At 40.9% G+C, this 17,351-nt stretch overlaps 1 protein-coding gene across 3 annotated transcripts; it reads left to right on the forward strand.

Moving 5' to 3' along the window:
- Window positions 1–2,526: 2,526 nt before the first annotated feature.
- Window positions 2,527–17,063, forward strand: pik3cd (phosphatidylinositol-4,5-bisphosphate 3-kinase, catalytic subunit delta). 3 transcript variants are annotated; one of them, XM_049754010.1, is made up of 23 exons: window positions 2,527–2,766; window positions 3,824–4,006; window positions 5,191–5,419; window positions 6,259–6,482; window positions 6,683–6,859; window positions 7,932–8,087; window positions 9,783–9,869; window positions 11,355–11,576; window positions 12,050–12,146; window positions 12,896–13,026; window positions 13,104–13,154; window positions 13,246–13,413; window positions 13,544–13,665; window positions 13,747–13,890; window positions 13,967–14,066; window positions 14,239–14,399; window positions 14,933–15,042; window positions 15,151–15,229; window positions 15,315–15,482; window positions 15,735–15,858; window positions 16,046–16,191; window positions 16,264–16,396; window positions 16,467–17,063. In XM_049754010.1, exons 2-23 carry the CDS (start codon window positions 3,866–3,868, stop codon window positions 16,602–16,604), a joined length of 3,108 nt encoding a protein of 1,035 aa, XP_049609967.1. In that variant the 5' UTR covers window positions 2,527–2,766; window positions 3,824–3,865; the 3' UTR covers window positions 16,605–17,063. The 3 variants fall into 3 exon arrangements, with proteins under 3 accessions (XP_049609967.1, XP_049609968.1, XP_049609966.1); XM_049754011.2 differs by having other exon boundaries at window positions 3,876–4,006; window positions 9,780–9,869; XM_049754009.1 differs by having other exon boundaries at window positions 2,528–2,766; window positions 9,780–9,869.
- Window positions 17,064–17,351: the final 288 nt, after the last annotated feature.

Raw genomic sequence — 17,351 nt, forward strand, 5'->3', positions numbered from 1 at the left:
AGCTAGCCACTTTTGTAGCATATATTCACAATAACTGCAAAATGTAAATGTTGTCCTTTACTGGGAGTTGTGTCTTTGAACTGTGTAATTATCTGGAAATGTTGATCTCTTGTCTAATGGTGGTCTTTTTATTAAGTGGGCCCAATTATTTTCAGTCAAGACAATGAATAGTTCCAATTCCTATGAATATGAGTGTATTTCTTTTAACAGTATCATGACAATACTGGTCACTGTGATTATTTTGTCCTGATATGAAATGGTCATAGATTTTCATCTCTCCTTTCCACTCAGGTGTCTCCCGGTACACTGCAGCTGGTAATTCCAACATGTTCTTTTGCAGTAAGTGTTGTCACAACCACTCAAGTAATATCAAACTGTTTTCATTTAGATTGTGACGACTGTGATGATTTGTGTTTCTATTATATGAATATTTTTCATTACTGTGTGCAATTGAGCACCATGTAGTTGATCCTGTAGCCACAATTTCTGATTTAGTGAGATCTTTTGGGGGAATAATTGTACTATGCACTGTGGACTTAAATTTCAATCCATCCATTCATTTCCTATAGCGCTTAACTTTTTTAGAGTCGCAGGCATGTGTGCACGGACAATTTTAGGGTCGCTGGCATTACAATTCAACATGATAAGCAAGGACGTCTACCTCTTTTACAAAATCTGATATTTGCATCCAGGGTTTCATACGTACATAAGAGACATTGTCAGAATTATCTTACACTATGTAAACTGTCTAATGTGAACAATCCAGTTTGCTTTAGGGTCACTAGTCCATACTATGGTGTCACTTTTGGTCATGCTAATTTGATGTTTTTCTTTCGCTCTCTTGCTTTGTTCAGTGTGAGAAACATTGTTCATACCTTTGCTGCAGCCCTGATCAAAAGTTTCTCTTCTGTAGAGTTGCTTCCTGTTTTGTATTGTTTTGTTTTTGCCAGCTCGTTTACTCTAGAGTACCCTTACAAATATTTGCGTTTTTTATATTGCATGCCATTGTAGGTGCTACAGGAAATTATTTTGCACAACATACACTACTGAAGGGCGGCTCGGTGGCGCACTGGGTAGCACGTCCGCCTCACAGTTAGGAGGGTGCGGGTTCGATTCCACCTCCGGCCCTCCCTGTGTGGAGTTTGCATGTTCTCCCCGGGCCCGCGTGGGTTTTCTCCGGGCACTCCGGTTTCCTCCCACATTCCAAAAACATGCTTGGTAGGCCGATTGAAGTCTCCAAATTGTCCCTAGGTGTGAGTGTGAGTGCGATTGGTTGTCTGTCTCTGTGTGCCCTGCGATTGGCTGGCAACCAGTTCAGGGTGTCCCCCGCCTACTGCCCGATGACGGCTGGGATAGGCTCCAGCACGCCCGCGACCCCCGTGGGGACTAAGCGGTTCAGAAAATGGATGGATGGATGGATACACTACTGATTGATAAACAGGGGGAAAAAAAAACATGTCTTTATGTGTTACTACTAAATTACTATAAAAATTCTAATTAAAAAAAATAATGAGGATAACCAAATGAGGACCACATCTAGGCGGCACAGTGTGAAAGAATTCTAACCCCAGATTTAGATGCACGAGACATCCAATATGTACAGTAGATGTACTGTATATATAGATGCATATGATTCACTTAATTCTTATTCATTGAATGCAGATTTAGGATTGTATTTAGGGTTGAATACAGATTTAGGATTGTATTTAGGGTTGAATGCAGCTTTAGTAACGGTCAATAAGAAATATAAGAAACATGCTTGTCTTTTCCTGACATTTTGATCGTTTTCAAGCCTTTCACTTTCGTAGCCTCCTGTATTTCCCTTTTCCTATTTTTGATTTTACAACATTTTAATTTTAAATTCAGGAGCCATGTACTTTGAGAGTTAGGAATATACCGTATTGGCCTGAATATAAGACGATGGGGTTTTTTGCATTGAAATAAGACGTATAAATAAGTGGGGGTCATCTTACATTTGGGGTCTAGACATTTTACCCATTCACTTGTGCGCAGCAGTAAGTTAAAGGTTGCTGGTATCGGCTGAGTATGTTGCTGTGAAAAACCAGAAGCCATTAATTTACAAATGTGATTGCACTTTAGCTTACATATTTAAATGTTCAGATATTAAGATGTGATAGACATGATTTGAATGAGGCAAAATAAGAAGATTTTTCCCTCGAATATATTGTTATAATCATTTGTTTCAAATGTAATCCTTTTCTGTATAAAAATTGAATTTAGTGTTCAAAAAGTATTTTTTCAAACTTGAGTCTTGAAAAGGGGGGGGGGTGTCGTCTTATAATCAGGGTCGTCTTATATTCGGGCCAATACGGTATTTCATTAGAACTGGCAAATAATATTGGATATAAGTCATTATTTTGGGGTCGCGTGGTAGTACAGCATTGTTCTGAAGATGGTTTCACAGGATCGCATGTCACGTGAAACATTACGTTAGCACATTCCCCTGTCGATTGATGTTGACATTTGTTTTCGCGTGCAGGAAGCTATACTTTTGTCAGACAATCCCTTGGCTGACTGCACCTGCGTGGTGAAGCACAGACGCTCAGTCCGCGTGTGCGCGACACACCAGCGTGGACGCTTTTTACGCTGCCGCCCACAGACTCTCGTGCACCTGATGTCAACTTCAGACGATGGCTGCAACGCGTCACGGTGCGTGATTCATGTCTTCGATGGCAGAATAGCAGACTCCATCTTCTCTGTGACAACCCCACGAAGAGGTAGATGCCCGGCGTGAGGCTTTCCCAGGCAAGTGTTTTCACACTAATTTGCGCACACTGTCGTCGTGAGTAATAACAGACTGAATTTACCCTTGAAGGTTTTCCTCCTAAAATAACTTTGCTTTCTCCTCATTTGCTGCTATTTTAGTTGCCGTGTGCATTCATGTTGCGTTATATGGATCACACATTGCAAGTGTCCCCTTACCATAATCAATAGTGTAGAATTACTAGATGTCTGTACTGACATTGTAATTGATTTGTTGGAAGCGCACCATCACATTTCCAAAAACACTTAAACATTTCATTTCATGAAACCACGTTTTTCTTATATGCATGTTATGTACTAAGTAATATAGATTGGGACAGTTGTCCCATTTAATTTAAAAAAATATATATTTATATAAGGCCATCTTTTCATTAGCTCACCTCGTTTTATTTTTTGTGTAATTGTGCAATTTTTGCATGTCCGTATGTTTTCAGTTTTCATTTCATCATTAATTTTTCCAACGTATCACACAATTGTTATAGCATTACATTGTCAGTCCCATTGGGAAATGATCACAAGAACGTCATAGTAGATTATTATATTGCTATAGCAGATCGGCAGAAAAAATATTACAATATTTCTCTTAATATATATTCTCTATGCAGCTAGATCAATTGATTGCCATTGCCATTGTCATCTTCATATTTAACACAGATGACTAGTACAGTGGTTAGCATATCTGCTTCCGGGTACTGAGGTTCAGAGTTTCAGTCTGAGTTGGCATATTCTCCCCCGCCTTGCCTTGGACTTTTATCTTCCAAATACATGCTTTTTATCTCAGTTGTATCCTCTAAATTGTCCTTAGGTCAAAATATGAGTGTCAATGGGTGTTTTAGGGTCAATATGTGCATTGCGATTGGCTGGTGACCAATTAAGGGAATAGCTCACCTTTAGCCCATAGACAGCTGGGATAGGATCCGGCTACCCTGTGACCTTAATGAGGATTCACCCTGCGTGTTATGATACTGAAACTATGCGCATGCGTTGCTGGTGGTGGCCATACTGTATTAAGTATCTACATTTGTTTTGTGATGAGCAGCGCAGAGGAGCTGACGGTTAATGAGAGGCTTTCATCATCACCATGCCCCCAGGGAAGTATGGGATGCAGGAGGAGTGGGAGCGGGACTACGAGCAAGGCATCAAGATGGACTTCCTCTTGCCCACTGGCATCTATCTCACATTCCCTGTCTCTCACAAGGACACCATCGAGAGCATCAAAACGGTACTGTGAACTCTAAAACAGTATACTCTATGCATAATTGATGGCCAACATGTCTATGAAAATCAAACTAGCTGAATCATCTCCAATGTGAACGTCAAGTTTGGATATTTAGAAGCCACATTTCTCCTTGGCTTTTTTGCTGTCAAGCTCTTTATGAATGTGAAAGTGCTGTTTCCATGCCAACCATTCTGCCACCTCAGACGGTGTGATTTAGCTTTGTTTTGTAATGATACTCTTGGAAGCTTTTAAGATAATTAAGAAATGACTCTCAGGTTGTTTTGGTTATTATTTTGAAGTGCTCCAGAATTTTCAGAGTCAGAAAGTTATTTATCAAGTTTTCTTTGTAGTGTTTTATTTCGATATTGTCAGACTTATAGGCAAAAACATGTTCACTCTTTATTTTCTTCTGCATCTTTTAACAGTGTGCAAATTCCTCTGCATTTTATATACTATTATACTAAACTGACTCTCAGTCCAAAAAAATATTGGTCTGACATTTTGGATGAACTTATAAGGACAGAAAAGGAATTGCTGCCAGAGGACCCCATTCCATTTAGTCTTTTTCCCTCATATACTTTAAATTACTATCAAAATATACAACAATGTGTAAAGTGAATTTCTTCTTGAGGGATTAAATTACATACGATGATACTATATATATGAAATCAACTAAGATAAAACATAGGGAGTACTAGATATGTGGGGTAAGGACTTTATCAAAACGTTTTCCACGATTAATGTGAATGAAAACCTGTGCAACACATTGGAAATTTGGGGGCTTTTTAGTTCTTTCTTTGTTTCAAGAAGGGAAGTAAAAATAACTAACCGTAATAATGTGGTTGCACAAGCGTTGGAATGTGGCTGTGTTCAGAATTAACCAATCACATTCAAACTCACGGTAAATAGGAGTCAATACATACTCGTCACAGTTTAAAGGACCGATTGGTGGTATTACATTTCAGCTGTTCTAGTTTTTCTGCTGTAGGCATTTCCCACACATTATTTGCTTTCTTGCAAAAGCCTACAGGTTTCTAGTTTTGTAGCTGCAGGCATTTCCCACACATTTTTTTGCTTTCTTGCAGAAACCTGCAGGTTTTGTACTAGTAAGATGGCTGAAACTGAGATTGATTTGATATCATATCATATATTATTTACCTGAGAGATTTGTTTCAACTTTTTTTCAGATGGTTTGGGAAAAGGCCAGAGGGGAGGCACTGTTCACAGCCCTGGGTCAACCAGATGCATATGTCTTCACTTGCATCAAGCGGACGGGCGAGAGGGAGGAGCTGGAGGAGGAGTCAAGGCGTATAAGTGATGTGCAGCCCTTCATGGGTGTTTTGCGACTGGTGGCCAGGGAGGGTGACCGCGTTGAGAAACTCACCAATAGCCAAATCAGCTTTTTGATTGGCAAAGGTTTGAAAAATTCCCTTTCGATACCCATCACCAGGTAGCTGATTTATTCTCCTTTTTGTGGCTAATTCTTGCTATCCAATGCAAAGCATATACCTCATCTTCAGTATGTTTTTTTCCTGGCAAGTTTAATGTGCACACATTGTCAGCTGCTCTCAGCCACAGCTCACAGCCAGACACTCACACAGATCCACTTGGCCGACGTCACATGGCACCCTATGAGGCCTTCTATCAAAAGCACACATCGAATGCGCAGTTACCATTTTATATGCTTGAGTGGAATTCCAGGTCTGACAATGGTAGTTAGGGTTACTTTTACCTTACCCAAAGCTAGGATAAAATAGAATACAATAGACTAAGCCTTTATGGGGTCTACAATCTTTTTTATATACATATTTTTTATATATACATATTTACATATTTATTTATATAGTACATATTTGATTATGAACGGCAACAACAACAACAGCCAGCACTGTGAGGCAAAATATTTGTGTACATTGGGGTTGAGGAGTCTGTCAAGGAAGGAAATGCTGAGTGCTTTGATTGTGTCCCGCATTGGGTGGGAGTCACAGAGCTGACTGTCCTTATCAAACTGCCCATTTTGCTCCTGTCAACAGCTGAGATGCTGCAAGTCCACCGGACCTCTGCTTGGAAAATTAAAAAAAAAGCATGCTGTTTAATGCAGACTGTTTAAGTATAATAGCTTGTCATGTTTGTATATGTGTTTTTTATTGAAAAAGTGAAACAAACCTAAATTACAGGATTGATTTGGAGGTTTCTTGCTCCGCACACTTCATTTGAAAGTCAGACAGTGCTTCACCAGCGTTTGTCGTTTTCAGGTCTGCATGAATTTGAGGCCCAAAAGAACCATGAGGTGAGCGAGTTTCGGACCAAGATAAGAGCGTTCTGTGAGGAGAAGGCTCAACAGCGGCAGGCATCGCCATGGCAACAGTGGATTACATACATGTTCCCGTGTGACCTGGAGCCATGCTGCTCTCTGCCGATGTGTGGAAAGTCACAAAACACCAAGATGTTCATCCACATCAAGTTTGAGGCTTGTGATGTGAGTTCATATTGAATGTGTCTACATAGTGAAGACATGATGGGGCCACAAGGTACGGATGCCTGAGGGTGTTTATAGGGAAAGGAAGTATTCGGGGAAATGTGAGCAGCTATACAAGCCCCCTCCCACACTACAAACTTCACTATGAAACTATTCAAAATCTCAATAAGGAGTAAGATGCAAACATTAATGTGTGCTAGGAGAGCTTCATGGTGCAGCAGGAACCGCAGGACCTGCCACTGGCTCTGATAAGGAGTGCCCTGAAGAAGAAAGCCACTGTCTTTCGCTCGCTGCGGCAAGAGCCCGAGGATTACACCTTGCAGGTCAACGGCAGGTGGGAGTTCATCTATGGGAAACACCCCTTGTGCCAATTTAAAGTAAGTTTTTAATTAATTTATTCATGTATAACTTTCACTTGTAATACTTTCCAAATTCAAATGAAGTAAAGCAAATTCATTTCACGCTAATGTAGGAAATTGGCCTTAAAATAGTATGCAGATAACACTTTGGATTGTACTAAGACTAGCATCTCTGGTTTCCATAGCTGTAATGAAACTAAAAATGTATTTTAGCCCAGCTTGTTCCACGGCTGTCAAGTAGTAGAATAAGGGCAAACTCGAGTTTGTTGACCATGCCCCATTCTAGGTTTGGTTGGAAGCACAGTCCATTGATGCTACCTGCAGGCCTAAGTCATATCAGTCCAGCTAGCAGCACTGCAGGAAGCAACTGCATCCATTCAAGCCCTAACAAGATTTGGGCTGCATTAATCTAGACAGAAAACAAACAGCCTCCCAAACAGAAGGTAAACTGAGCTTAAGGAGCACTGACATAAAAACATGCAAAAAGTAGTTATTTCCAAATTGTGTGAGTTGTCTTTTTATCCAAGACAAAAAGAAATAAGAGCACAAAAGACATGCATGCAAGCTGTTTTTTTATTCATTCAAATTTTTCCGATAACCATTGGAGCGGTGGTTCTTGACCTTGTTGGAGGTATCGAACCCCACGAATTTCATATGTGCATTCACCAAACCCCTCTAGTGAAAAAAAAAAAGTATATTTTTTTTAAATTCAAGACATATATGTTTTTTTTACTGGTGCACAAAATAAACTGTGCATGAACATCCCCCCCAGCCACCCACCCCCCCATCAAGAACTACAGCCCAATTAGTATGGTCCTTGCATGTGTTTTCAGGATGCTGGACTTCTGGGTAACTTCTTTGGTAATCTTATCTGGCAGTACAAATGGAAACAAGTACAAGCACAAGCTGCCGATTGGTTAATAATATACGTAGGTTGCATTTGGAAATTAGTGGGAGGGGAGCATGCGTGCAATTTTAAGACAAACTTATTATTGTGCATTATTTTTTATTTTTTTTATATATCACCATGCCTCTTTCTCCAGTCCCTTAATGCAAAGTCACGTCTTTTCATGTCTTTTCTTTATGCCAGTATATTTTCTCCTGTTTGAGAACTGGCCAAAACCCTCATCTCACTGTGGTGCACCACTCCACCATCAGCAAGTACCAAGAGGAGCATGGGAGGATGTGTAGTCAGATGTGCAAGAGTCGGTCTTTGTCCAGACCGCCTCCTCTGCCTGTCAAGAAGGTAAGAGGTCAGCAGGCATTTTGCATCTTTCACAAACACTCGTCTCTCTCTTCCGGTCATCGTCACAGTTGTTCCACTGGGACATTGCGGACTTTGGCACACTTGAAACGTGATGAGCGTCACAATGTAAATAATTGATATTTCATGTCTTGCTTTGACTGTGGATGCAGGCACTGGAGAGCAGGAAGTGAACAAAGTGTGACCCCTGTTCTACCATTTATATTATCAAGAGCCTTGTAGTATTTGTTGCATATCTGCTTATCTTATTTGGGAATTGGTCGGTAATTGATTTATTGTAGGCGGCTCGTTGACGCACTGGGTAGCACGTCCGCCTCACAGTTAGGAGGGTTCGGGTTAGATTCCACCTCAGGCCCTCCCTGTGTGGAGTTTGCATGTTCTCCCTGTGTCCTCGTGGGTTTTCTCCTGGCACTCCGGTTTCCTCCCACATCCCAAAAATATGCCTCGTAGGCCAATTGAGCACTCCAAATTGCCCCTAGGTGTGAGTGCGAGTGCGGATGGTTGTTCGTCTCTGTGTGCCCTGCGATTGGCTGGCAACTGGTTCAGGGTGTACCCCACCTACTGCCCGATGACCGCTGAGATAGGCTCCAGCACGCCTGCGACCCCCGTGGGGACAAAGCGGTACAGAAAATGAATGGATGGATGGATGATTTATTGTAATTGAACTAAAATTAGATCAGCAAAGTGAGATTTTACATATACAGTGAAGTTAACATTCATTACTAATATTGAATAATTGGTTGATTAATTGTAAATATTTTTAAAAATATTTTGTTAAAATACTCAATTTTACATTAATTAATTAATTATATATATTGTAAATGAATCAACTCAAACATTTTATCAAAATAAGCTATTTTACTTATACAGTACATTTAACATTCATTAAACGTCATTTAATAATTGGTTGATTATAAATATGATTAATTATAAAGTTTAAAATGAAGATGATTTTTTTTTTATTAAACACATTTACAGACACCTTTTAACTTGTTTTGCCTCATCAACAAATGGCTCGTGTTTTAAAATGTAAATGTAGCCCTTAAGTACAAAGGTTTGCTGTTGTTTTTTATACAACGATAAACTACTGTACTACATGCATAATGTTCTAATGAGCTTTATTTATCCATCCATCCTTTTTACTACTTGTCCACACTTTATTCATTTGATTTTATTCCAAATTCTCTTTCAACAACAGTGTTATAAATCAGTCAGTTGCAGTCAATTATCTAAGTTTACATTATAAAATGTGAACACAAGCAGGCAGAGTTCTGCCTCATCGGCTAGTAAAATAAATGTGCGTGTGCCAGTCATTTGGCTATTTGAATTGCAAACTAGGGCATGACAGGTACAGGAAGCTAGCCAGACACGCAGGAAGGAAACGACTCCAACAACAGCATTAAAAGGATTCCTTAGAATCCTTATGATGCATCTTATCTGGTCAAACTCATTTCACTTTCCCACCAAAAGGCACAGCAAAACAAAAGCACCACATAGAGTTCTTTTGTTTCTCCGATATTCTACTTAACATGCATTTTGTTACTTGCAACTTTTGAAATATTGCTTAATAGGAAAGTGTAGCAACATGACGTGCGTGCTTTTTATGCAATATAAATGTACACACTGTAGACGTGTGAGGGAATAAATGTCCTTTCTCCTGACTCGCTCATGCAGCAGAACACAACCTCTTTGTGGTCCATCCATGAACCTTTCTACATCCACCTGCTGCAGGGCAGCCGAGTCAATGCCGATGAAGGAATGAAGGTATTGTGTGTATCTGAGTGGATTTCACAACCACTTTGTCTTCTCAATGTCTCAATTTCACTTGTACTTAAAGACCCTTATGCATACGTATGTGTGTGTATATATGTATATATATATATATATATATATATATATATATATATATATATATATATATATATATATATATATATATATATATATATATATATATATATATGACATGGTTGGGGACTGGGGGGATAGATTGGTTCTGACCACACGCTTCCCATAATTCATCATAGCGGTTGGTTAATGTTTCAAAACAGGAAGTGGGGAGGGCCTATATCTGTTTTTGTACATGCCTCATTCTGGGTTGTAGATTCTCAGAAAACCCTACCCCTCTCTCTTTGGTTTCTATTATTGACTCATTTAGAGGCCACATCTTGTTTGCTGAAAAATGACACCTTTTATTCAACAATACGCCAGGTCAACTTTTTTGTATTCCCAGACGCAATACACGTAGGGAATCCTGTCAATGAGTGACTACTATGTGTCGTCATATTGCACACTAACCATGTTACCGTTTAGGTTGCTTTGACATGTGTAAGTGCACTTCCAGCTACTTCCTCATAACTCACGGTAAATGTGTCCCATCACATAATGATCCGTCATGTCAGTTGTCGGCAGGCAGATGCATGAAAACACACCCCTAGGGGAGATGAGACACTCTTATATTTAGGCAATACAGACATGGGCTATCTTGATTTGGCAAAGGGCAGGACATGAATATTGGATTTTGGCTCCAGTGGTTGAGTATTGAAGGGAAATGCAAAGCATACACCCTTTGACTCATCGCCTGAGTGACACAGGAAACGCTTAATCATCTCGTCAAGCATGTAAATCTTTAACTGTCACTCAAGCTTCCACCCTGTATGTCATGTCCCCGTCCTTTTAACTGTGGTGGGCATTTTGCTCTCAAAATGTCACGTGTCACATATAGTTAGCAGTACATTATGTTACTGACTGAACTGGAATGTTTGTTACATGAATTTATGTTTACCTAAACACTTGTGGAATTGTAGTGTAATGTCGTTGGCCTTTAACAAGATAATAACAAAACGATGCTTAACAAATGGGGCGGCAGCGTAGAGCATTGGTTAGCAGGTCCGCCTCACAATTCAGAGGTGCAAGGTGTGATTCCAGCTTCAGCCTTCCTGTCCTGTGTGACGTTTGCATGTCTTCTCCGTGTTTGCATGGGTTTCCTCAAAATTAAATACCTATTAGTATCACCACAGTTTATGAAGGTGTATGAGTGAGGTGCTTAAAAAAAAATACAAAATATCATCGCCGATGCCTTTTATATGGCCAATAAGTGGGCCTAACGTCTGGCCATTGCACGAAAAATTGTAACGGGTACTATATTACCAGCATCTGATGAGTAATGGTCTGAATTACAATCAAATGTTCTTATTACATTACTTTTGTCTACCCCTCACTCGCTATGTGTTTTCATGCCCCCACCAGCTTGTGGTTCAGGCTGGCCTGTTTCATGGCAGTGAGCTGCTCTGCAAGGTGGTGACCAGCTCCGAGGTGGCAGTGTGCTCTGAGCCGTCATGGGACGAAAAGGTGGAGTTTGATATCAATGTGGAGGACCTGCCTCGCATGAGCCGCCTGTGCTTTGCCCTCTATGCCGTCTTCGACAAGGCCAAAAAGCCCAGAGCGACCAGAAAGAAAAATAAGAAAGCAGTAAGTTGTGATGAGTTTGTGAGTACATTTAGATGAATATGTGTAGTGTGAAGTCATGTTTATGCTGTGGGTGTGTGCATGTCAATTGTGTGTTCAGTGGCCAGACTGCGGTTCGTACTCCATCTGCTTCAGCTCTTTTATCTGTGCACGACTCTGAGGAAGTTGGTCAATGTTTTCAAGGAATACTAAATTTATTTTCACACCATTTAGCTTCTCTGGCACCCCCGCCTACTGTGGTGTGACAACTGGTAGAACCACAGCAGAGTTTTCACACTGCTCTGAGTATGTGCCTCACAAACATGGTAACAGTAATGGACTCAGGTCGCCTCACTTCTGCTTTCTGGCAGACTTCTCTCTTCTGTTGCTTGGAAGAGAAGTCTCGCAGACGTGTGCCAAAAAGGCCAACGGAAGTAAAGCACATGGCACATGAATTTTCAACAAAATAGAGTATTTTGGTATCTGTGTTTTTGTAGGATTGTCCAATAGCCTGGGGGAACACCATGGTGTTTGACTACAAGGACCAGCTGAAAACCGATGAAGTTCTTTTGTCCACATGGCCATCGGTTCCTGGTATTTACAGCAATCTACTGCAATTTTATCCTGTCAAAATTAGAGATAGAATCTTCCATGTTCTCCGGCTTCATGACAAAAACATGCACGTTAGCTTCAACGAAGACTCTTGAATTGTCCATACGTGTGAAGTTTGAGCCTTTTGCCTGTCTGTCAGTTGGGATGGGCTCCATCTCACCCACACTGCATACACTAGAGAAAAAGAATGGATGGATGGAAATAATGTAAAAAACAAAAACGTTTTTTGTCAGGCTCAGACTATTGCCATAAAAAGCATATTTAACCGTACAGCCAATGATCTATGTAACTGTCATACAAGTGAAAGAGAGAGAGAAGTTAACCACTTAAATAAAACTAGCATAAAAAAAAAAAAAAAAAAAAAGGATTCCTGAAAATTATACTGGAAGAGGGAACGTGAAGATTATTAAAGTGCAATACTGCCACCTGGTGTTATTCTATAGGTTGAGGTGTTGCTGAGATATGGCTAGTATAACATCTGATTTGTGTGGCAGCGTAAGCGCAATACTGTAATGTTTACACGCGTAATGTTTTAGTGACTGGATGTTCAGCATCCATCTGTTGGTAACTAATTGTGAAAACAGACAGACAAACACTATTCACACTCACTTTCACACCTCTGAACAATTGAGAGCAGGGTTGGCCGACCTTTTTTTAACCCAAGATCAACTTTTCAATGCACTCATTAGGACACGTTCAAACACAACACACGAGTGTAATTTTTCCCACAGATGACAAAAGTGACCTGTTGAATCCGATGGGAACAGTTGAGAAGAATCCCAATGTTGATAGTGCAGCTGGGCTTCTCATTCGCTTCCCGAACATCAGGCCCCATCCTCTTTACTATCCTCCGCTGGACAAGGTGCTCATTATCAAAAACACTTGACATTTGACTTCAAATGTATTTCATTCAGTCAATTAAATTGACTCTCCTTCCAGATAAATATTATGGAGACAAACGGTGATGCAGCTGTCGCAACAAAAGAAGAGGTTATCATCACTATATTTCATTTTATTTTAGCTCACATTGATATGATGTGGAAATTGTCATCCTTATTTATTCTTACTTTGCTCTCTGCAGAACATGAAGCTGAAAGAAATAATGGACAACAAAAACTACACCGAATTCTTTGAAGACGAGAAGGAGCTGTTGTGGAAGCTCCGTACGGAAGTCAGAGAGCATTACCCCGAAAGTCTTTCCAAGCTGCTCCTCATCACCAAGTGGAATAAAAGAGAGGATGTGATCCAGGTACCAGGGATTGTTATGTAATTCAACAAAAACGCAGTTTAATTTGTAAAAAAACTGTTGACAGGATGTTAGAACAAACAAATAATCCTCGTTTGTGGAGCTAATAATCAACATGCAATGTGACTGTTAGATGGTGGGTCTTCTGAGAAGCTGGCCAGAGCTTCCTGCTATCCTTGCCTTAGAGCTCTTAGATTACAGTTTTCCAGACCCTGCGGTCCGTTCTTTCACCATCCGATGCCTCAGAAAGCTCAGGTAGTCAAATCCGTGTTCATATGTGTTGCTCCTCTTTCATGTATGTAGAACATGTTTGAGAAACTCATTCTCTGCCCGCAGCGATGATGAGCTACTGCAGTATTTAATCCAGCTGGTCCAGGTCCTTAAGTACGAGTCCTATCTAGACTGTGACCTGACAACGTTTCTGCTGGAGAGGGCCTTATTCAACAGGAGGATCGGGCACTTTCTCTTTTGGCATCTCAGGTGAGGCACGGCGCAGCAGCAAACAGAAACAACATGTGTGTCTCATCTTGATGATTGAACATTGTCTTGAATTTAGGTCAGAGATCCACGTGCCCTCTGTCAGCTTAAGGTTTGGCCTGATTCTTGAGGCCTACTGCAGGGGCAACATCCACCACATCAAGCTCTTAACCAAACAGGTACTCCACTTGTTGTTTACGAATCTGCAAAAGCAATGAGAACACGTAAACCCTCTGAAAAATCACTGAGTGAATAACACTGCTGCCAACATACAGAACTTGAAAAAATGCACACACAAAGTCAATGTCTAAGCATTCAAATGTCTTAATTTTATCCATTTCCCATGTACAGAATGAGGCTCAGGGCAAAATGAAGGTCCTCAGTGACTTTGTCAAATCAGGTCCCCAGAAGATGAATGCTGAGGACCTGAAGCTGTTCATCAGAAAGGAGTCGGACGCTTTGTCCAACCTACTGTCACCGCTCAACCCCAGCATCATCCTCGCTGAGATCTGGTTAGAGTCACACACACACACACACACACACATGCACACACACACACACACACACACACACACGCTCACACACACACACACACACACACACACACACACACACGCGCACACACACACACACACACACACACACACACACACACACACATACATTTGAACTCATGTTGTTGCAGTTTGTAGGTGCACCGAATGTAATATACTACTATAATACAGCTCTGCAGAATATTCATAGGTCATGTTTATTCATACAAATAATTACCTCATTAAAACCAGTCAATAAGATTTAGCCATCGACAGTATGATTACATTGAACCCAAATTACAAATAATGCAACGTGGCTTTAGCAAAGTGATTGACTGGCAACTAATCCATGGTGTCTCGTCGGCTGCCTTTCGTTCACAGTTTCTGTAGCTGGTCAAGTAGATTCTGCTTTATGGACGTCTCCACCATTCACTGTACACTTACTGAACAACGTAATATCTGCGTCGTCATTTAAAACTTTATGCGCTCATACCAAGTGGTTTCTGTTGCAGTGTAGACAAGTGCCGATTTATGGACTCAAAGATGAAACCACTCTGGTTGATGTATAAGACTCCCTGGAATCAAGGAGACATGATGGGCATCATCTTCAAAAACGGGGATGGTGAGTTACACACATGCGCACACACACATGCACGCACACACAAACATTGGATTATATTACAATTAAGAAGAACGAAGAATTAAATTATTCCACTCCCTCAATGTGCAGATCTTCGACAAGACATGTTGACCCTCCAGATGATCCAGCTCATGGAGAATTTGTGGAAGAAAGAAGGACTGGATCTCCGGTAGGGATCAAGACATGCCATTTATTGTCATGCCCCGCATCCCCTGGAAGGACTGTAGTTATCGGAGTCTGTCTTTTGAGAACAGAATGATCCCATATGGCTGCTTATCCACTGGGAACAAGATGGGCTTTATTGAGGTGGTGAAGAGCTCAGACACCATCGCCAATATCCAACGAAACAACAGCAACAGTGCCGCAACTGCTGCCTTTAACAAGGACGCCCTGCTCAACTGGCTCAAATCTAAGAATCCAGAGTGAGTATCCAGAAAATTACAAAAAGTACATTTTGAAATAAATATTCACATTCTAAGGGCTCAAAACTAAAAGGAACCCTCGCAGCTATTATTATCAATATGCAGCATTAGGGGCCCAAATATTATTAAATCCTTGATGCCGCTTTTGCCTGTGAACATGCACCGTGCAAAAAACAAATCCCATGTGTCCAAGATCGAAAAGTCTCTTGTTTTTAGCAACAGGCTCATTCTCCTTGTTTTTCCCTTCACCAGAGACAAACTGGAACAAGCAATCGAGGAGTTTACGCTGTCTTGTGCTGGCTACTGCGTAGCAACTTACGTTTTGGGCATCGGGGACCGTCACAATGACAATATCATGATCAGGGAAACTGGACAGGTGAGCGACACATGATGTGCAGTAAGGCATGATGTCTGCCACAAGGTAGCGTGGCTGCATTCTTTAGTGTGGCGCCACCTTCCACAAACTTTCTTGGAAAGGCTTTTAGTCGATTGTTGCTCACAGACAATCTTGTTGAAACTGCTGAGCATTTCTCCAGTTATGTGAATGGTCGACTGTTCTTTAGTTGTTTCACATAGATTTTGGACATTTCCTGGGCAACTTCAAACGTAAACTGGGCATCAACAGGGAGCGTGTGCCTTTTATTTTGACATACGACTTTGTCCATGTGATCCAACAAGGACGGACGAACAACAGTGAGAAGTTTGAGAGGTACAATTTTATTTTTTTAAATCCACAAGGGGTTCTGTGTTTTGTGACAGAATATTGTGTCATTGTTGTCAGGTTCAGGGAATACTGCGAGCGGGCATATAAGATTCTGTGTCGAAATGGGACACTGTTTGTCAACCTCTTTGCGATGATGAAGGCAGCAGGACTGCCTGAACTCTCTTCCTTCAAGGATATTCAGTACCTAAAGGTTTGCGCAAATGATCCCAGTCACTCGTCTTATAATTACATTATGACATGTTTTGTTGTTTCCCCAACAGGACTCTTTAGCTTTGGGCAAATCAGAGGAAGAAGCGCTGAAAAACTTCAAAGTAAAGTTCAATGAGGCTCTGCGAGAAAGCTGGAAGACCAAAGTCAACTGGATGATGCACTCTCTGGCCAAAGATAACAGACCATAAAGCATACCCAAACTAAACTAAAATGACAATCTTACAAACAGAAAAGGCAAGCGATCACAATGGGACATTTTACAAATGGTGTTCGATGATTGTTTACGATTGTTTGCCTCCATCGTGTGAAATAATAGGCAACCAAGGACACTGAAATAATGGTTGGAATCAGAGATGAATCATCATCAACTTTGCACTATACAAAGTACGCTGTCGTTTTTGGACTAGAGTAAGGATACGATCAGATTTATTTTTATTTTATTTAATGTTAAACATTTGTACAAACTTATTATTGAAGGTGTTTTACTGCTGTTTAAGTTCATATGCAGTGTGTTGCTTTTTCAGTGCCACTAGTTGGGAAGATTTGATAATGGTGTTTAATTGATTCATTCAAGAGTGAGGCCTTTAGTTTGTGTGAATCAGATTGTGTTGCACTGTGTAAAACTTTGTTTAAAAAGTTAGAAAGTTTATTAGTATTATTACTGAATGTATTTTTTACTCATTGGTGCCACGGACAGAGATTAGACTGATGAGACATGTTGAAGTGCACAGCAAAGAAACATACGCTCGCATCATTTCATCAACTATCCATCCATCCATCCATCTTCTTCCGCTTATCCGGGGTCGGGTCGCGGGGGCAACAGCTTCAGGAGGGACTCCCAGACTTCCCTCTCCCCAGCCACTTCATCCAGCTCATCCCGGGGGATCCCAAGGCGTTCCCAGGCCAGCTGAGAGACATAGTCTCTCCAGCGCGTC

The sequence above is a fragment of the Syngnathus scovelli genome, chromosome 2, assembly GCF_024217435.2.
Source record: "Syngnathus scovelli strain Florida chromosome 2, RoL_Ssco_1.2, whole genome shotgun sequence".
Taxonomy (NCBI): domain Eukaryota; kingdom Metazoa; phylum Chordata; class Actinopteri; order Syngnathiformes; family Syngnathidae; genus Syngnathus; species Syngnathus scovelli.